At 46.3% G+C, this 17143-nt stretch overlaps 1 protein-coding gene across 1 annotated transcript in view; it reads right to left on the bottom strand.

The window, feature by feature from the left end:
• Positions 1-17143, bottom strand: part of LOC103598567 (ubiquitin-associated and SH3 domain-containing protein B) — a 111453-nt gene that overhangs the window by 3681 nt on the left and 90629 nt on the right. The window contains exons 2-4 of the mRNA XM_008582572.1: positions 3738-3791; positions 2815-3001; positions 928-1126 (exon numbers count right to left, since the gene is read on the bottom strand). Coding sequence (XP_008580794.1) covers positions 928-1126; positions 2815-3001; positions 3738-3791 — 440 coding nt within the window. The remainder of the gene's footprint in view (positions 1-927; positions 1127-2814; positions 3002-3737; positions 3792-17143) is intronic.

Below are 17143 nucleotides of genomic sequence, written 5' to 3'. Positions count from 1 at the left end.
GGAAAAAAAAAAAAAAAAAAAAAAAAAAAAAAAAAAAAGAAAGCGCTTCTTATTCCCTTCTCTGTCGCACTCCTCGCGGATGAACCATAGTGGGTGCCTGACAGATACCTGCTTATTGTGACCTCCTTCTGCAAGCAGCCAGCAGAGGCTTTTTCCCCTTGGATTTCTCCCTGACCCACTGCATAAAGGTCTCAGTGAGCCTGCCTGCACCTGTAGTCACACAGGAGAGATTTGCAAGCTTGTCCCTCTTGTCCCCTCCCTCTGAGCACTGCTTTAAGCTTATTCCTCTGACAGGAAATATCAGTTGGCTTGAACTAAGAGCTACCATGAAAAAAGCAGGGGCATCTTGAAGGGGTTACATTTTTGGACAGACTTTTGAGGCTTAGGGGCCTGTCTAATGGGTCTCAGCAAATTGATGGGTGAGGGCTTAGTGGATTTTATTATGATATAATCTGAAGTGGCTCTACTCTACTCTTTGTCCTATGCTACACCTTGAGAAAAGCTCTGGGTCCCCTCGAAGTGAACTGTGAGACCCAGATAATCTCTTGCAAGGAAGGGACCTCAAGGAGAAGAAAGGAAGTTTCCTTAGTTCTGAACAGGAAGGAGATAGTGTTGCTACAAAGGAACACATGTTCAGTTCCCTATGGAACAGTCATCTGTGTACCTGCAACTTGGGTGTTAGGGAGTAAGCCTTGGACAGTCTCTCCAGAAGGTTAGCAGAGAAGTCGTTCTCTATTTTCACAAGGGAGCAAAGAGGTGTGGGGTGCTGCAGGGAATGGCTGTGTTCTTTGTCATGTGAGCTCATTCCTGCAGGGCTCTCCACCTCCCGACTCCATCCTGCTCCTCCACAATCCCCTCCTATCCCTTTCCTTCCCAACCCTTTAACTAGCAGGGCCTGGGGCTGGCCTGGCAGGTGCATTTGCTCACCAGTTTTGGATGCAGCCTCTGCAGCAAAGTCAGCAGCAAACTTCTTGAGGACCTCCGCACTGTCTTCCTTCACGAAGAGGCCAATGAAGTTGGAGGAGGTATAGAGCTCCAGGGGCAGCGGGGCTGAAAACTTACATTTCCAGCGACTGACAGTTGTCTGCAGGGCTTCCCCCAAGGCATCCACCTTGCTGTCCTCGCACTGGCAAGGGAAAACAGCAGGCTGCATTCAAAGCCCAGGGGACACAGAGGTCTGCTGCTACCTAACATTTGGCAGCCTCTCCCCAGAGGCTGGAGGCTGATAATGCAATTACTTAACCATCACTCCTGTCTGTGCAGAGCGAGAGGAACTGCAGACTCCCAATTATCCCGACATAGATTATCCAACTGGTACATTAAACTGGAAAATACACAACCTCTTCCCGTCTTCCCTTGCTCTGAAGTGGCCCCTTTGAACCCAGCCAAAATGCAGTAGGACTGGTCCAGCAGAGAGCAGGGATGCAAAGGGGTGATGGGGTAATGGGGGTTGGGGGGGCGATGTTGGTCAAAGGACACACAATTTTAGTGAGACAGGAGAAATAAGTTCAAGAGAGCTGTTGTATAGCACGGTGACTATAGTGCGTAGCAACGCACCGTGTACCTAAAAATTGCTGAGAATAGATTTTAAGTGTTCTCACCACAAATAAATAAGCATGAGAGGTAATGAATATGTTCATTAGCTCAATTGGCCATGACACGATGTATACATGTATCAAAACATCATGTTGTATATCATAACTATATATAATTTTTTATTTATCAATTAGCAAAAATGAAAGTTCTTGCTCACATAACACACACAAAGGAATGGGGGACCGTGACAGGAGACAGCACCACAGCCCAGGATAAATTGTGTGTTTTCTACTGTTCTCTATTCCTCTTAGGTGATCAGAAGCTCTACTTCCACCCCATGACAGCCGGGAAGAACGAGGCCCAGGGAGGCCTGTGACACGCTCCTTCCCACTTCTCAGAGCACTGGAAGGAGGAGCGAGTGTCTCTAAACCTTTTGAGAAAGATCCTGGGATGACTAAGAGGAAATGATAATCACGTTAATTTTCAGATTGAATGGTAAGCGAGAAGGTGTTAGCAACATATTTTCACCTAAAAGAGAGCGAGACAGAGAATACATCTAGAAAAAACAGCAAAAATATTTTTTAAAAAACTGTCTTAAAATGTTACCATTCTGCTTTGTCTTAAATCTATGGGGATAAATCGACTCTTCTCCTTTACCACAGAGAGCTAAAGTAGGTGAAATGCATTTGTGTTTATTATAACGAAGAGGATTTCATGTAGTCATTTAATCCATTTAAATAAGCTTTCTGACAGCCGGACTATGTAACTCTGGCAGGTAAAAGTTATCTTTGCTTTCTCTAGAAAGGTCTAGTGAAAAAAGCCTGCGGACAGTGTCTGCAAGGCTGAAACAGTTTTTCCTGTCTATGGACCACACTCACTATTCTCTGTGCTTTCTGGGTTTCTGCTCTTACCTCGACAGAAGTGAGGAGAGGGTAGGCAATCGACAAGAGCGACACTAGATCAGTGACTCTATTCTGCCACCATAGCAGCGTGGCACTTGCAGGTCAGGCTGTCCCCGGGGTCCCAAGGAGCACACGGTCATCACGATGCTAAACTAAACCTGGGGAGTTCCTGGGCCTCAGCAGATGCAGGGAAAGAGGAGTTGGGGTGAGACCCTCGCCATGGACCACACTGAGCCCTTGCATGTCCCTCCAGCTCTTGGAGCCCATGATTATGACTCCAATCTTTCTGAGTGGCTCCCACTGTTACCCCAGGTCACGGGGGCTGACTGAGACACCGGGAGCCAGGCTCCCTGGGGGTGGGGGGACTGCAGCTCACCATAAAGAACTGGCAGAGGGTGATGTGGGGGAAGATGTTGTGGGCCTTGTTCTTCCCGCAGATCTGCTTTGACTGCTGCCAAAAGTCAGAAAGCTTCTGTGCTAAGGGGCCGGTGGGACGGAGGTAGAGGACATACTCCCGGGGCAGGGGGTCATCCAGGAAGGGGTCACCGACGTGTGAGAATAACCTGTAGGAGAGAAGAGAGCCATGCAGGCCTGCTTGAGAATAACGGAAGGGAAGGAACAGCTGAAAGAGACAGACCCCCGCTCCATGCACTCTGCACCCTGCGCACGCCCGGGGAAGGCTTCTCATCTGTGCTTTAAAACTCTACCCCTCGAAGCTCACTTCATGAGCGACTCTCAGACACATCAGCTTCTGTTCTCCTTGTCATACTGCCCCCGCATCTCACAACTCCCTAAAAACATCCCAAAGCTGCTCTCCAGGAAGCATTCTCGGATAAACTCCAAATCCTTTCCCAATCCACTAGTACGGTTCCGACCCATACTGTCCCTTGGGTCAGTCTGTGATTAAACCACATGCTTCCAAAGATTAGGGACGTTCTGGAAGGCTGCCTTGTGGGATCTACTCTGGGTACTGGGAAGTAAGTAGGATTTTGCTAAATTGATCCACCCAACATCCACACACTGAAAGTGAATCTTTATGTGACTGGAGGGGGTTAGATATCATGAGAGGGGCTCTACTTTGGAAATACTCTGAATCTCCTTAAACAGCTCCAAGGAGAAGCATGCCTGGGGACCAGGGCAGAGAAGGCCATTGACTTGATAAATGGGCCTGTCACATGGTCTTTGGGCCCATCTCCCCCTGGAAGGGTCCATTAGAGAAAGACTGCATATCCCCGCTCATCCACATCCACTCAGACTTAATTACATGCTATTTTCTCAATTTATTTATTTCATACCAACCAGTCACATGCTGCCTGAACACTTCTTCCTCCTGTGGATGCCAGGGCTTTTTGTCTGGAAGAAGAAATCAAATTTCTTGTTAGTATTTTTAGGCTCCTGATCTCAGCTCTTCTCGGAGCAGTGGCAGGAGTTGAGCATGAAGAAGGCAACATCAAAGCCCGCATTCTACTCACTCCTCTGTGGTGTGGGGGATCCATCGCCATAGGTTTCCCTCCAAGGGTCACATCAAGGCATATGGAAGTTAGGACTTATAACTAATGTCCATGTAGTCAGCACTAGATTTGCATGCGACCTGGCTGCCCATGCAGTCTATTTTCAACAGTTTCCACATTATAGTTTTATATTTGTTTCCCTAAAGGTCTTCACCCACTCATTCTCACCGACCCAGATCCCCTACAGAGCAGAGTCTTGTTTGCAGCTTCTTGGCAGAATGGATTAAAAGTGTTAAGAATGGTGCCAAATGCATTCAAGGAGAGTGGGTTTGGTTCAATTCACTGCCTCCCTCCACCATCCTCCAGCCACCACCACCACCAGCCCCAGGCTGTAGCCATCATGTCCAACAATTTAAAGACCTCTTTGGGGACAAGGAGCACTGGGTAAAAGAGAATGGCTAGAGCAATGCAGCTATCGTTCCCACTTCTGGAGAAACAACCCCAAGCCCTACTAATCGTGGGTCAGTATTCACAGGATGGTTGTAGCAGTGACGCCCTTGTGCACAAGCTCACAACTAGAGCTCTTCTGAAACTGTAGGCAGGTCTCCAACAACCCGATAGTTTGGGGTTCCTATTGAGCTTTACCATTCATCCATCCTTTCATCGATTCATGCATTCGTGCTTACCTTTATGCAATAAATATCAACTGAATCTCAACTATTTTGTCATCACTGTGCTAAGCTTTAGGAAAACAGCAATGAACACGACTTAAGATGGTCCCTTCCCTTGTGAAGTTTTCAGTTGAGTCAGCAAGAAAACACTAATTGTATGGCTAATCATTTAATTACATCGGTGGTAGTTACAATGGAGAGAAAACACAGGGAACCTTAAGAACATGAGACGGGGAGATCTAATTTGGCCTGAGGGTCAGGGAAGGCTGCATTGAGGAAGTGACATTTCTTTTTTTTTTTTTTTTTTTTTTTTAAAAAGATGACCAGTAAGGGGATCTTAACCCTTGACTTGGTGTTGTCAGCACCATGCTCACCCAGTGAGCAAACCGGCCATCCCTATGTGGGATCCGAACCCTTGGCCTTGGTGTTATCAGCACCGCACTCTCCCAAGTGAGCCACAGGGCCGGCCCCCGGAAGTGACATTTCAAGTGACACTTAGAGGATGTAGACGCATCTGGGTAAGGGTTGGTGGGAGTGGATGGATGTGGAGGCAGAAGACATAGCATATCTACTGTCTAGTAAGAGGTAAATATTAAGTAAGGTAGCTAGCATACAAAGGAGCATTGGATAGTCCCTGACACATTGTAGGTGATCAATAAATGATCATTCCTGTCTCTTTGTACTACACTGATCCAGGGTCCTTGGAAGGAGATGAGAAGGTAGAAAATCCACATTAAACTGACATTCTTTCCAAGCATTTTTTCTCCAATTGGCTGCTAAGCCCACCTTCTCCTTCCCTGTCCTACCCCATCATGGAGCAATTAGAAGGACTGATGCTGTAAGAATTGCAGGGTCAGACTGGAAGGGACCTCAGAGATGATCTGTGAGCCCAACTTCTTCATTTCACACAAGGGAAATCTCAGGTGGAAAGAAGTGAAGAAACTTTCTCAGAGCAGCCTGGCTAAGATGATGGCTGAGTGGAGGCCAGGCTCTGTCGCTCTGCTCCACAGTTGGAAGATTTGCCAACGACCTTCCTTTTCCCCAGGAAAATCCGAGCAGATGCCAAATGATCAGGATAAATAAATTGCACAGCTACTTAGAACAACTCTGTAAAAGACAAGCCAACTTACAGAAAGGTGAAGTTATGCAGAAACAACATAGACCTGTCTGATTCCCTCACCGCAGAAGCTGGTACAGAAAAGGCTAGAAGCATGGAAACCTACACACTCATTCCCATGCCTTGACAAGGTGCTCCATCGCTGCCGGTTTGCAGCCCTGTCTGTTTGCTTACTGCTTACTAGAGAATCAGAGGCCACACAGCTTGCTTTTTTTTTTTTTTTTAGTACTAAAGCCACGTGCTCACAAAGAAACGCAAATCATGATCTTTTGGAGATTAGAGTCTCTGAGGGATTAAAGTCACCAAAAAAGGACCCATTGTTTCAAACACAGTTGAAAAAAGGAAAACTCGTTTGTGATACAGACAATGTGCTATTTATATAAAGGATTCGATTTCTTTTTTCTATTCCCTTCCCCCAGTGAAATATATCTGACAAATTTAATTTATTTCTTCTGAAGCACTAGGAATATCCTCTGGAAATGAAAGATCTAATTAAGTTATGGTCTCTAACTTACAATACAAGTTTTGGAGAGGGTTCAAAGAAAAAGAATTGAGAAAGATAATTAAAGGTTTGAGTGATAAGGCTATGATGAAAAGTTAAGAAAATCCAAATTCTTCTTTCTGAAGAACACAAGTTTGAGAGGTCCTCGATTTTGTGGAAGGTCATTGTATCTGATGGCCCTTCTTCAGTGGGGTTACCCAAAATAAAATAAGCTTTGGCTACAGCCGTGCTGTAGTTAACTTGAAGTGCTCAAGTTAGCTACCAGAAAGAACTTTCTGGCAATAATGTGCTTTAAATTTTTTTTTTTGGTAAGTTTCTAGGGAGAAGTTACCTATCTGAAACAGGGGAGTACAACTCTCTAGGCAGGAGGGTGCAGAGGATTAAAACCACATCTTCCCTAGGGTTGTTGGAGACCTGGTTGTTGGAGACCTCCCTACAGTTTCAGGTTTGCTCCAGGCAAACCCTGCTTCCAGGCTTGCAATGATTTGGGTTGAGTTTGTTCCCAGAACTCTGCCCACAGATCAAACTGAACACGGGCAGGAAGAGAACAACTCTCCCCTTCTCCACTGTGCTGAGGAAAGACTGTTGCCATAGCGCACCCACCTCCATGGTCCACTCAATGCAGCCAGTGCCAAAGGCAAGTGGGAGTGTGTGGGGTGGACCCTAAACCCAACGGAGCCTGAACGTCTGCTACCTTCAGAATGACTCAGAAGTTGGCAGAGGGTTTATTTCTAAGACTACCTGAGACCTTGAGCAGATAAGGGGGGAGTATCTCTTTAAACTAAAATGCAGTTGCCCAGCCATTGTATTACAGCAATGAATTATAGCAATGAATGACTAACGTGGGACCTGCTTGGTTAGAATTAGTGGTATGTGTGAACTGTTGAAGTTCTGTCACGTGTGAACATAAGTTTGATTTCTAATCCTGGTCCTAACCTTCCCAATTATGTCTAGGGTTCATTTGTAGTAGAATAAAAAAAAAAAAAGTGGATGCAAACTGTCATGCCTAGGAAGGACAGGGAAAAACAGCACAAATAAGATAAAAACAACGGCTCATCAGAAACTCCAGCCAGCAGATGTGAGGACATTAGCCCGCGGGGCAGGAACCAGAGGCACCCACCGAGGGTCTTGCTACGCTCTGGCTGCGGCTCCTCCTGCCATCTGCCACCCTCAGCTTCACTGATTTTGGGATTCGAGGTTGTTCTAGCCCCAGGGACACAGGGATCCCCTGATGCCTTTGAAGGAGGTTTGGAAAGGAAAAATCTTTCTCCTAGTTTACCCGCAACAAAACAGCTCTCCTCCCTTTCTCCCTCCCTCCCTCTCCCTTTTTCCTCCTTCCATCCTAGTTTTTCCTTCTCCTCTGAAGGACCTATTACCAGGAAACCAAATGAAAACCAAAAACAAAACTCAGATTTTGTTGAGCGTAGCTGTTCTGACGGCTCGGTGCCTGTCAGAGACAATGGCCTCTGATCCCTTGGCTGACTCAGGCCTGACTGAGCAGATTCAGGCGGCTCCCGCTCCCAGGTCCAGAGGATTTGCATTCCCTCTCAGAACCATAGCTTTGGAGCTTGACTGGAATTCCCTGTGTCATTGTCATCCTGGGTGACCCCTCTGCAGCCCCTTGGGTTTTACAGTGTCTTCCTCTCGGCTGAACACCAACCAGGCCCCACATTATCACTGGGTGTACGAAGAGGAGGAAAGCACAGTCCTTGTCCTTAGAGAGCTCACAGCCTTAGAGCAAGAAAGAGGCACTAGCAGCTTCTTACAAGGCAATATGTTAAGGGCCACTACAAGGGGGCTCGAAATAGGGGATCTATCTCAGTAGGGGGCGTTTCTAGGCTTGAGGTTCTCAAATTGTACATCAAGCTGCCCTAGGTCAGGACACCACAGCAAACTCCAAAGAGGTGCCACCAGATATTTTACATTTTTTGAGGGAGACATAGCAGTCCTCATCACCTGTTGGATACTGCATAAGCTACTAGCTCAAGATAGTGACAGTTCCAGTATTTGCTTGTGCTGCATTCCTTTTGACTCATGTCTTCATGAAGCTGGCGTTTTGGCAGCTGCCATAATAAAAAGCAAGTACTCACAAAAATCAATGTGGAACAGGAAATGGGAGGGGTGGTGTCCAATCTGATTCCTAGTCTTGAGCAGTTGTGTTGTGCCCAACACACACGCCCCATTAGTAAGTAGTTGAGGTTATTTAAGAATGAAATAAAAAAGTTATTTTTCTTTCAAGTTATGTGTATTATTTTCTCAAATGGCTCCTAAGTTGTTAGGACATAAATTCATATTAAGGTGTTTGGATCTAACTAACTAAATAAACAGAACTGTTAGGTAGTTATGTTGGTCCACAGGCTCTATGTAAAAATGACTGATACGTTAAGGTTGTGAACTGAGAAAGTTTGGGAATCTGTCTTGGAAGAAATGATGTATGATCTGGATCTCAAAAGCTGAGTAAGAGCTGGCTAGATGAAGAGGGGCAGGGGGAAGGGCACTTGAAGGAGAGAGAACGGCATGGGCAGAGGTGTGAAGGGGCGAGAGACAGCACTGTAGGTGCAGGGAGATGGGCGTTTGGTAACGTTAGAGCCAAAGCTGGAAAACTGGGATAGTGTAAAGATAAAGCTGAAGAGTAGTGTAGTGGATTGAGTTATGTCCTCCCAAAACTCGTTGAAGCTTGAATTGTGTCCCCCAAGTTTTATGTATTAGAAACTTAGCCCCTACTGTGACTGTTAAGAGGGTGGGAAATCCTATTATAGTAATTTGAAGGTGGAGCCTTGAAGAGGTGATTGGGTTGTAGGACCTGCTGTAGTGGATGGATTAAAACTGGTGGTCAGGGGTGTGGTTCTGAGGGCTTTAAAAGAAGAGGAGAGTCTGTCTTTCTCTCTCTCTGCTTCCACCATCTTGCAGTGTGAGACCCCTGAGTCACTGTTGCCACCACCAGATGGACTTTGGACTTCCCAGCCTCAGAAACTGTAAGCGATAAATTTCATTTTCTTTATAAATTACCCATTTTGTATTTTGTTATAAGCAATGAAAACAGACTAATACAGGTAGGCAGGGGGCAGCTCACAAAGGTCTTATATGCCATTGTGGAGAGCTTGGAGCTGATTAAGCCAGAGAGGCATGATCAAATTTGCTTTAGGGGGGATGAAGCTGTATGCTGGGACACTATTTAGAAGGCCTTGACAGGTGATCAGAAGGGCACACTGAGGCTACACTAAAGCAGTGATAATGGGGATGTTGGGAAGCATGTCTGGATTGTTGATTGAATGGAGCTTAGAGACCAACTTGGTACTGTAGCTTGAATGTCGATGTGACTGGTGGAGACACCCTCTGAGTGAGAATGCAGGAGGAGAAACAAGTTTGGGCAGCGGTGGTAGTGAACAATGAGTTTAGTTATTGTTCCAGGTTAATCTCTAGACCAAGTATCATTAACAGACATGACAGGGCTTGTTAGGTGCCGTGTTCCTAAAGCTTTCTTTGTTAGCTTGGCTATGACTCCTTGTCTCTTTCTGTTTGTAATCCAGACATTTCTTTTGGGCCACCCATTGAGTTCTTATTTTCTATCCAAGGAAGACCTTCTGCTCCCATCTCACTCAATACTGAAGTCAATAAGTACTCAAGACATCCCTGACTCATGTGGATAGGTTAGCTCAGACTCCCGGGTTCTCTAGAGTGACTCATTTCCCACATGCCTTCAGAAGAGAGTTCTTCCCCTAGTTTATTACCACTTGACAAAACTCAAATATCTAACACCTGCAGTAAATATATATATATATACCAATGGAAATGGAAATACATTCCCTCAAAATAGGAAGACCTTGATTTAGTTAATTTGTTAAGGTTCCAATTGCCATGGCTTTGGGTTGATGGTAGACACATGATTACAGCCTCAGGTACCCAACTGCTCTAGGCGTTGGGTCTCTGTGGCCGAGGACCTGTTTGTGTAGGAAAAGAGAAGACACCAAGCCAAGTACGTAAATCCTCCAAGTGGATGAAACTCTCTATGCAACCAAAATTAAATTATATCTCTCCTTCATGTAGCCAAGACAATCTCAAATTTTGGAAAACATTATTACTAACTATAGGATTTTAAAACATGTTCTCAACCTTCAGGATACCAGTGTTAAATTTTGCACACCAACACTTTGAATTCAATTAAAGGTGACCTAATTAATCAGATGCCCAATTCTATTCTCTCAAAATCAGTTTCACGACCTGTGCTAGACTGGGGAATAAGGAAAACTTTGGTAAAACTCAAATCTTATTTTTCCTGGTTGGAGAGTCCAGCCAAAGAGGCCATTAGTGCCATGAAGGAAAATTGTGAGATTCTTTTAGAGAGTATTTTAAAACAATGCTTTTTTTGTAAAGTGGCCTTAGGTAGAAATATCAGAGGCTTTTATTGTGCTCTATGAAGAACTGCCTGCTCAGTGCTGAACATTTTCATAGGATGGTCTGAGGCAGCTCAACAGAGTGCCCAAGGCTGACAGTCATCTCAGAATAGAGAGCAACCAAGCGGCTTTCCATCTGTTTGTTTCTCCAGTAGGAGACAAATAAGGTTGAGGACATCAGTAATGATTACAGTCCTTTGTGCACCAGGCACTTAACAGATGTTAAACCTGCATGACAAACTATGAAGCCGGCACTGCTAGGAGCCTACCTGCACCTGGCAGCTCTGCCCTGACAGGTCAGCTGTCAAATCATCTCTGTGGTTGTGTCATTCTGGGGTTGGTTTTGGAGGCTGTGACTGAAAGTCCACGAATCAGTGAAAGAAGTACATGGAGTAGACATCAATCTTGGGTGGGTCAGATATTTAACTTTGTCTTTTAAATACATGATTCAGTACCCAAAACTGCTGGACTCAACATCCTAATCCAAGTGTTTGGGGTTTTATAGCCTCTGGGTAGCCCTCACAGACATGGAGACATGGTATTTCTGCTGCTTCTCCACAGAACGGCTCTCTTGCCTGGACATTTCCTGGTTGTGGGGGTGGATGGACATTGTGTCTGTATCTGGTCACCAAATGGAGCCATAAAGCCTTTTCCCTTGTCTGTTTCCCGTATTTTCTTTTCTCTCTCTCTTTTTTTTTTTCTTTTCTTTTATTTTTTGTGACCAGTAAGGGGAACGCAACCCTTGGCTTGGTGTCGCCTGCACCGCGCTCAGCCAGTGAGCACACCGGCCATTCCCATATAGGATCCGAACCTGCGGCGGGAGTGGCTGTACTCTCCCGAGTGAGCAACGGGGTTGGCCCACTCTCTCTCTCTCTTTTTTTTTTTTTTTAAAAAGATGACCAGTAAGGGGATCTTAACCCTTGACTTGGTGGTTTCAGCACCATGCTCTCCCAAGTGAGCCAACCAGCTATTCCTCTATCGGGATCCAAATCCTTGGCCTTGGTGTTATCAGTGCCACATTCTCCCAAGTGAGCCACAGGCTGGCCCTGTTTCCCATATTTTCTCAGTGAAGAAACACGGCAGTGGGACTGCAGGCACTTGGGATCTGCAGAGGTAAGAATCTCTCCCTGGTGGGATGTGTGGCAATGATCCCATATAGCAAACGAGCTGTAAAGGCTTCCCTCCTAGCAGTCATTTTTACCCTTTTACAGATGAGGAAACCAAGGCTCAAGGTCGCACAGCCAGTAAAGCAAGTCAATAGCCATTTACTCAGCACCTAAGGTCCACATAAAACAAGTATGTAGGGATCAAGACATTGTTTCACTCTTCACGCACTACGTGAAGGCCCCCCAGATTATAACGCAGTTGCTCCCGACCCCAGTCAAGATTCCTACTCCATGGTCCCTGTGTTCACAGTACGGTGACCTTCCTCCCCACCATGGCACACCTGGAAGCTTCTCCTCTTCCGTGAGACTTGAGCTTTGTAAACCTCATTCTCAGTCCTTCTGTGCTGTGTGGTTTGGGGAAAGTCAATTTGCCTCTGTTGTCACCCCCCACCCCAATTAGTTAACCAATAGCATTCCCTTAAAATACAGAAAAAGCCTACGGGAGCTGGGGCTTTGAACCATGCTCTTAACATCTGTCAAGTAGTAAAGCTGTGGGAGAAAGGGATATCTCCTAATTTGTTTTAAAATAGTTATTATCAGAGATTATTAGGAATCTGGGCTCTTCTATATGCACAAGTTGAGTCTGACCCTGGACTGCTGTCAGGAGGATTGCTGCAGTGAAGGGGCTGGCGGGAGGGGATGGAAGCACAATCGAGTCCACAGGTAGGTAACATACGGCTGTGCAAATGCGTGCCAGGGCCAATTAAAAATGTCCTATCACTATATCCTATTTTATATCACCTACGCTTCTTCTCCTAATTGACAACTGCTTCTACATCCATAGCAGAATAGGACAGGCAGATGGCGACATCTCTTTACTCACGGATGCTTCTCTCTCCACCTGAGTCTGCACAGCAGCTCTTCCGCCCCATGACTTTCGCTTATCCCTTTAACCACGGAAGATACGCAGCCTTCATGGCTTAGTGAAAGGTCATCACTTCCCCGCAGTGCACCAGCCACACTGGGGGGTTAATGCAGAAGTCTTCACACCTCAGATGCGGCCTTACCTGCTACAATTTAAGCTGAGCAGTAAATGATGTCTAGGGAGGTAATAGGCAATGGCATATGGGTGAGGTCGCCTCACACAAAGCTGTGTGAAGTGAGGGTCTGGGCAGTGGAGCCATAATCAAAGCCCTGGAGCAGCGTGGGTGCAAGATCCAGGACTTCACTGAATGGGAGCTCTCAGGTGTGAGAGCTTCCAAATGACCTACACCTTGGAAATAGGGTCTGAACATAAAAAACATAGTGACTCAATCAATGGGCTGGGGGTGAGTGGTCTGTAGCACACAGTGGTTGCTAAAGCGGTTAGTTAATTACCAACCACGTGTAATCTGCTAAACTCCTTCCCCCTCGAAAGTGGAACTCACCCCCATGCAAAAATCATCACTCATCCTCTGAAGTACCTGCTGAATCCTGTAGTCTAGGGGTCTGAGCAAGCAGCCAGACCAACTTTCTCCTCCTCTTCACCCTATAAGTGACTTGGATGAGCTGGGATCTCTGAGTCTCAGGTCAAAGCAAGAGCCCCCCACCAGTGTCGAAGCCCAGAGCCCTGGGAAACGTCTCGGCTGGTTGCTTGCCAGCTTGCTCTTCCCTGAAAACACAGGGAGAGGTGGCCAACAAGCCTCTCACCGGGTGTGATCATGGAGACCTGCTCCAGACTGCCGGGGTGCCCTCCAGGTTAAGTTGGGGCTTCTTGGCAGCGGAGAGAAGTGGGAATATTGAGAATTTCAGTGTCTGTCTGTCTCTCTTAGGCCTGTGCCCCTGACATTCACCTTGGCTTAACCAGCAGAGGCCTTCCCTTTTATCTTCCAAAAAAAGGTGAGAAAAACCAAACCTGTTCCCTGCAGGAGCAAGTTGAGATATGAACAAAGGCTTTTCTGACTAAAAACCAAAAAAACCCTTGCTAACCTAAAAAGGAGAAGGTCCCCCTACTTCTTTTTCTATACATCATAATTGACTCGCTTCTCAGACTTTTGCTTAATACCTGTTCCTCCTGGATTCTACCCTTTTCCTTTGGTGAAGGGTCAGTTCCGCCCCACACTGTAATCAGCGTGCTTTCTTTTTCTCTCCTGTTGGTTCCAGTTGGTCCCAGGAATGGAGCATCTCCCACGTGCAGAGCAGCTGGGTACAAGGATGGGGTAATGGATATAATACAGCCACATGGTTCCAGGCACTCCAGTGGCCAGGGATGGGAGGTGCCTACAGAGCAACCAGCTTAATTCCCTGAATCCACACACCACAGCTCCTCTCATCTATCACTGCCCATTAATTCAGACTCCAGTTCCTGATATGGTCACCTTCTCAGCTACTAGTGGCCAATAAGATCTGTACAGGTTTAGTCCGACCTTTAGTGATGGATGGTCACGGTGTGGGGGATGCATTGGAGGGGCAGCTAAGAGCCACACAAGCCAAGGAGGGGGTAGCAGTGGTATTTTAGCCAAGCCTTTCTGGCTAAAGTAAAATTAGGTGATGGCCAAAAACTGTTGCCCTAGCAGGTTCTTGCAGGAGCTAGAACATGGGCACCAGTTTTTAGGTGCCCTTTCCCCAAAGGAAGTCATTTCCCAATTCAGGGTTTTAGGGTTTTCATCAAAGAGGAGGTGACGAACAAGCCCACAGGGAGGTTGAGAAAGAAACACATCATATCCGTAAACTGTTTTGAAGTCCTCATAGGGATTCAGGGAATTAAGCTGGTTAAGTGATGATCAGTGATTTCTTGGCTACAAAGGATCTTGAGACCATTCTGTTCATTCTTCCTTATGGCCAGACAAGGTTGTAATCAGACCACCCTGGACCTTTGAAGTAATCTTTCCTCTTCTTAGAGACATCAGAAGAAGGAGATGCAACAATGTCTCTTGGTCATCTAATGGTCTTTGTGCTCAGAAAGTTCTTTCATGTGTCCAAACTCCTTCCAATTCTACTCAAACTCATGCCACCCTTTTCAGTACCTGGTAGAGTTGGTCACTCTTTCCTGTATAATAAAATAATTTATCCTATCACTTTCACACAAGGAATTCCAGCTACTTTTTGTCACCAAGGCCAGTAAAATAGGCTTGCAAAGAGCCTGGGCAGTTCAGTTTAACAACCTCATCTCCAAAGTCTTGGCCCCCTGGTCTCTTCCCCCTGAGGTCGAGGGAGTGCAAGGGACAAAATAGGCTTGCAAAGAGCCTGGGCAGTTCAGTTTAACAACCTCATCTCCAAAGTCTTGGCTCCCTGGTCTCTTCCCCCTGAGGTCGAGGGAGTGCAAGGGACAGGCCTGTCAATACCCATCAGCTGTAATGGCCCTAACCCATTTCCTTCAGAGGAAATGAAACTAATGGAGAAAGATATATTGATCATAAAGACCCAGTTTCAGAATTGGTCTCCTGGTGGTGAACCCTTTCAGTTAGCTGGGGTTAATGGCCGCTGCTTTCAGTGGTTGTGGCCGGTTTGGGAGCTGTACGTCTAACAATCAATGGATGGCAAGCCTGCTTGGGACGCCACTACCAAGGCCAGCCAATGGAAGGAAAATGCTCTGAGCTTTTTAATAAAGCTAATCAGAGAAGGGAAAATAATTCCTGAGCTATTTGGGGGCTTAAACAGGCCTTCCCGCTAAAGAACTCCAAAAAGCAATGACACCCCTCCTCCTCTCCTATCAGCGAGTCTCTATTTTCCAACCCATAGAGAGCCTATTAAGCAGCTCTCCTCAGGGGGTGGTTAGCAGGAAAAATGCTGTTTAGGCTCCCTGATGTTTTTATGTTGCAGGCCCAGCAGCCCATATGAGAGGCCTTGTTTTGTTCGTGCTAAAAAGGGGCTGAAGCTCTGGCCTCTGCCGTAGGGAGGCAGCAGTTCATAATTGGGAAACCAGCCATTAGACCATGGGTGGTGACATAATAAAACACATTTCTCTCTGCCTCTGTTGTAAGTCTCTCTGTGATCTAGACAATGCCTTTCCTGCCTCCAAGATCAATGAGTTTTTGCACAGAGGCACAGGTGGGAGTGTTTGCAGTGTAGAAAGAGCACGTTCTTTGGAGCCAAAGTCTTACTAGCTGTAGAACTTTGGACGAGTTAATTATCCTAAGACTCATTTTCCCAGTCTCTTAAATGGGGATGAGAATACCTACTTTGCAGGTAGAATACTGAGTAATATCAGATAATGTAATTGAAGAGCTCAGCACCGTGCCTGGCATATGGTGGATACTCACCAAAAACAACATCTGCACATACACCTATGCATATTATCTAACACATCTTTGCAACTTTCCTAGAATAAATGCCTATAAGTTCCATGCTAATAGAAATATTTTGAGACTGGGCACCAGAAGACCCAGATCCCTTTTTTGCTAGAGCAATCTACAAGCATCTGAGAAGGTCTTGAGGATTGTGTAGGATTTGGGGAGAGAGAAAAGCTTTCCAGGTAAGGTGACAACCCAAGAAAAGGTGCCGAGGTGGAAACCTGCCTGTGATGGTGACTGTAGCAGAGGAAGGCTACTGGGGAGGACAGGTGATGCAGGTTGTCAGGAGCCAGGCAGGGGAGTTTAGATTCTATCAGGAAGAAAGTGGGGCATCCCTGAGCAGCTCTGAGCAGGGAGGGACAAGAGGAAAGCAACATCTTCCACTGCTGTCATCATCTAGGCTGTCATTGGAGGGCGTGGGTTTCTGCTCAGTGAAGATATCCAGAGATGTGACAGCCTAAGCTGGGTGTCTACGGTCCCTGGCACTGCAGAGAGGCTGGCTAGGGTTGCCTTTTCCCTCTAAGGTCCTCAGATCCTAAGTCACTAGCACTCCGCATGGGGCCCTGATTCCCCACTCTACAGAGTAGTACCACCACTGCCACCTGAATATCTCCCAAGCGAATAAGATACACGTTTCAAAAGTTCAACCCATGGCACATATTGAACTGTTATCACTCATCAACAACAGAGGATCAGAAGCTGCCCGTCTTGTCCAAGGACAACACCAAGGAGGGGCATGGAGATCCCAGAATGAGATCATGGATATCAACACAGCACTGTCTCCTGCCCATACTAGGTGCTTGGTAAATATGACCATGATTTATATTTTTATGACTATATATGCCCCAGGATTCTACCATTTCTGTGGGCTTTCATACACTTTTCCTCTGAGAGATACTCAAGAGTAGAATGTGGGTTAGTCCTCTAATTGACTGCTTGGTTCAATTCCATGTTTAAGGCATCAGTATTGGACTCTTTGTCAGTCCAGGAGATTCCATTTCTAGGTTACAGTTCTACAGGACACCATGGAAATCAGGCACCTCTACAGGAACAGTATCAGTTGTGTGGAGTCTCTGCACCTCTGCGGAGGGAAGCCCAGCTGGATTGGGGACAAATGTGTTTACTGAATAAAACAGGTTGTGTCCCTGTGGAATGCCGTGGAGGGTGGGGGTTTAATGCACAGCTACAGTGAG

The sequence above is a fragment of the Galeopterus variegatus genome, unplaced genomic scaffold (genome assembly GCF_000696425.1).
Source record: "Galeopterus variegatus unplaced genomic scaffold, G_variegatus-3.0.2 Scaffold2671, whole genome shotgun sequence".
NCBI classification, from domain to species: Eukaryota; Metazoa; Chordata; class Mammalia; order Dermoptera; family Cynocephalidae; genus Galeopterus; species Galeopterus variegatus.
The sequence above is the reverse complement of the archived record's forward strand: the minus strand, read 5'-3'. Positions and strand labels throughout refer to the sequence as shown.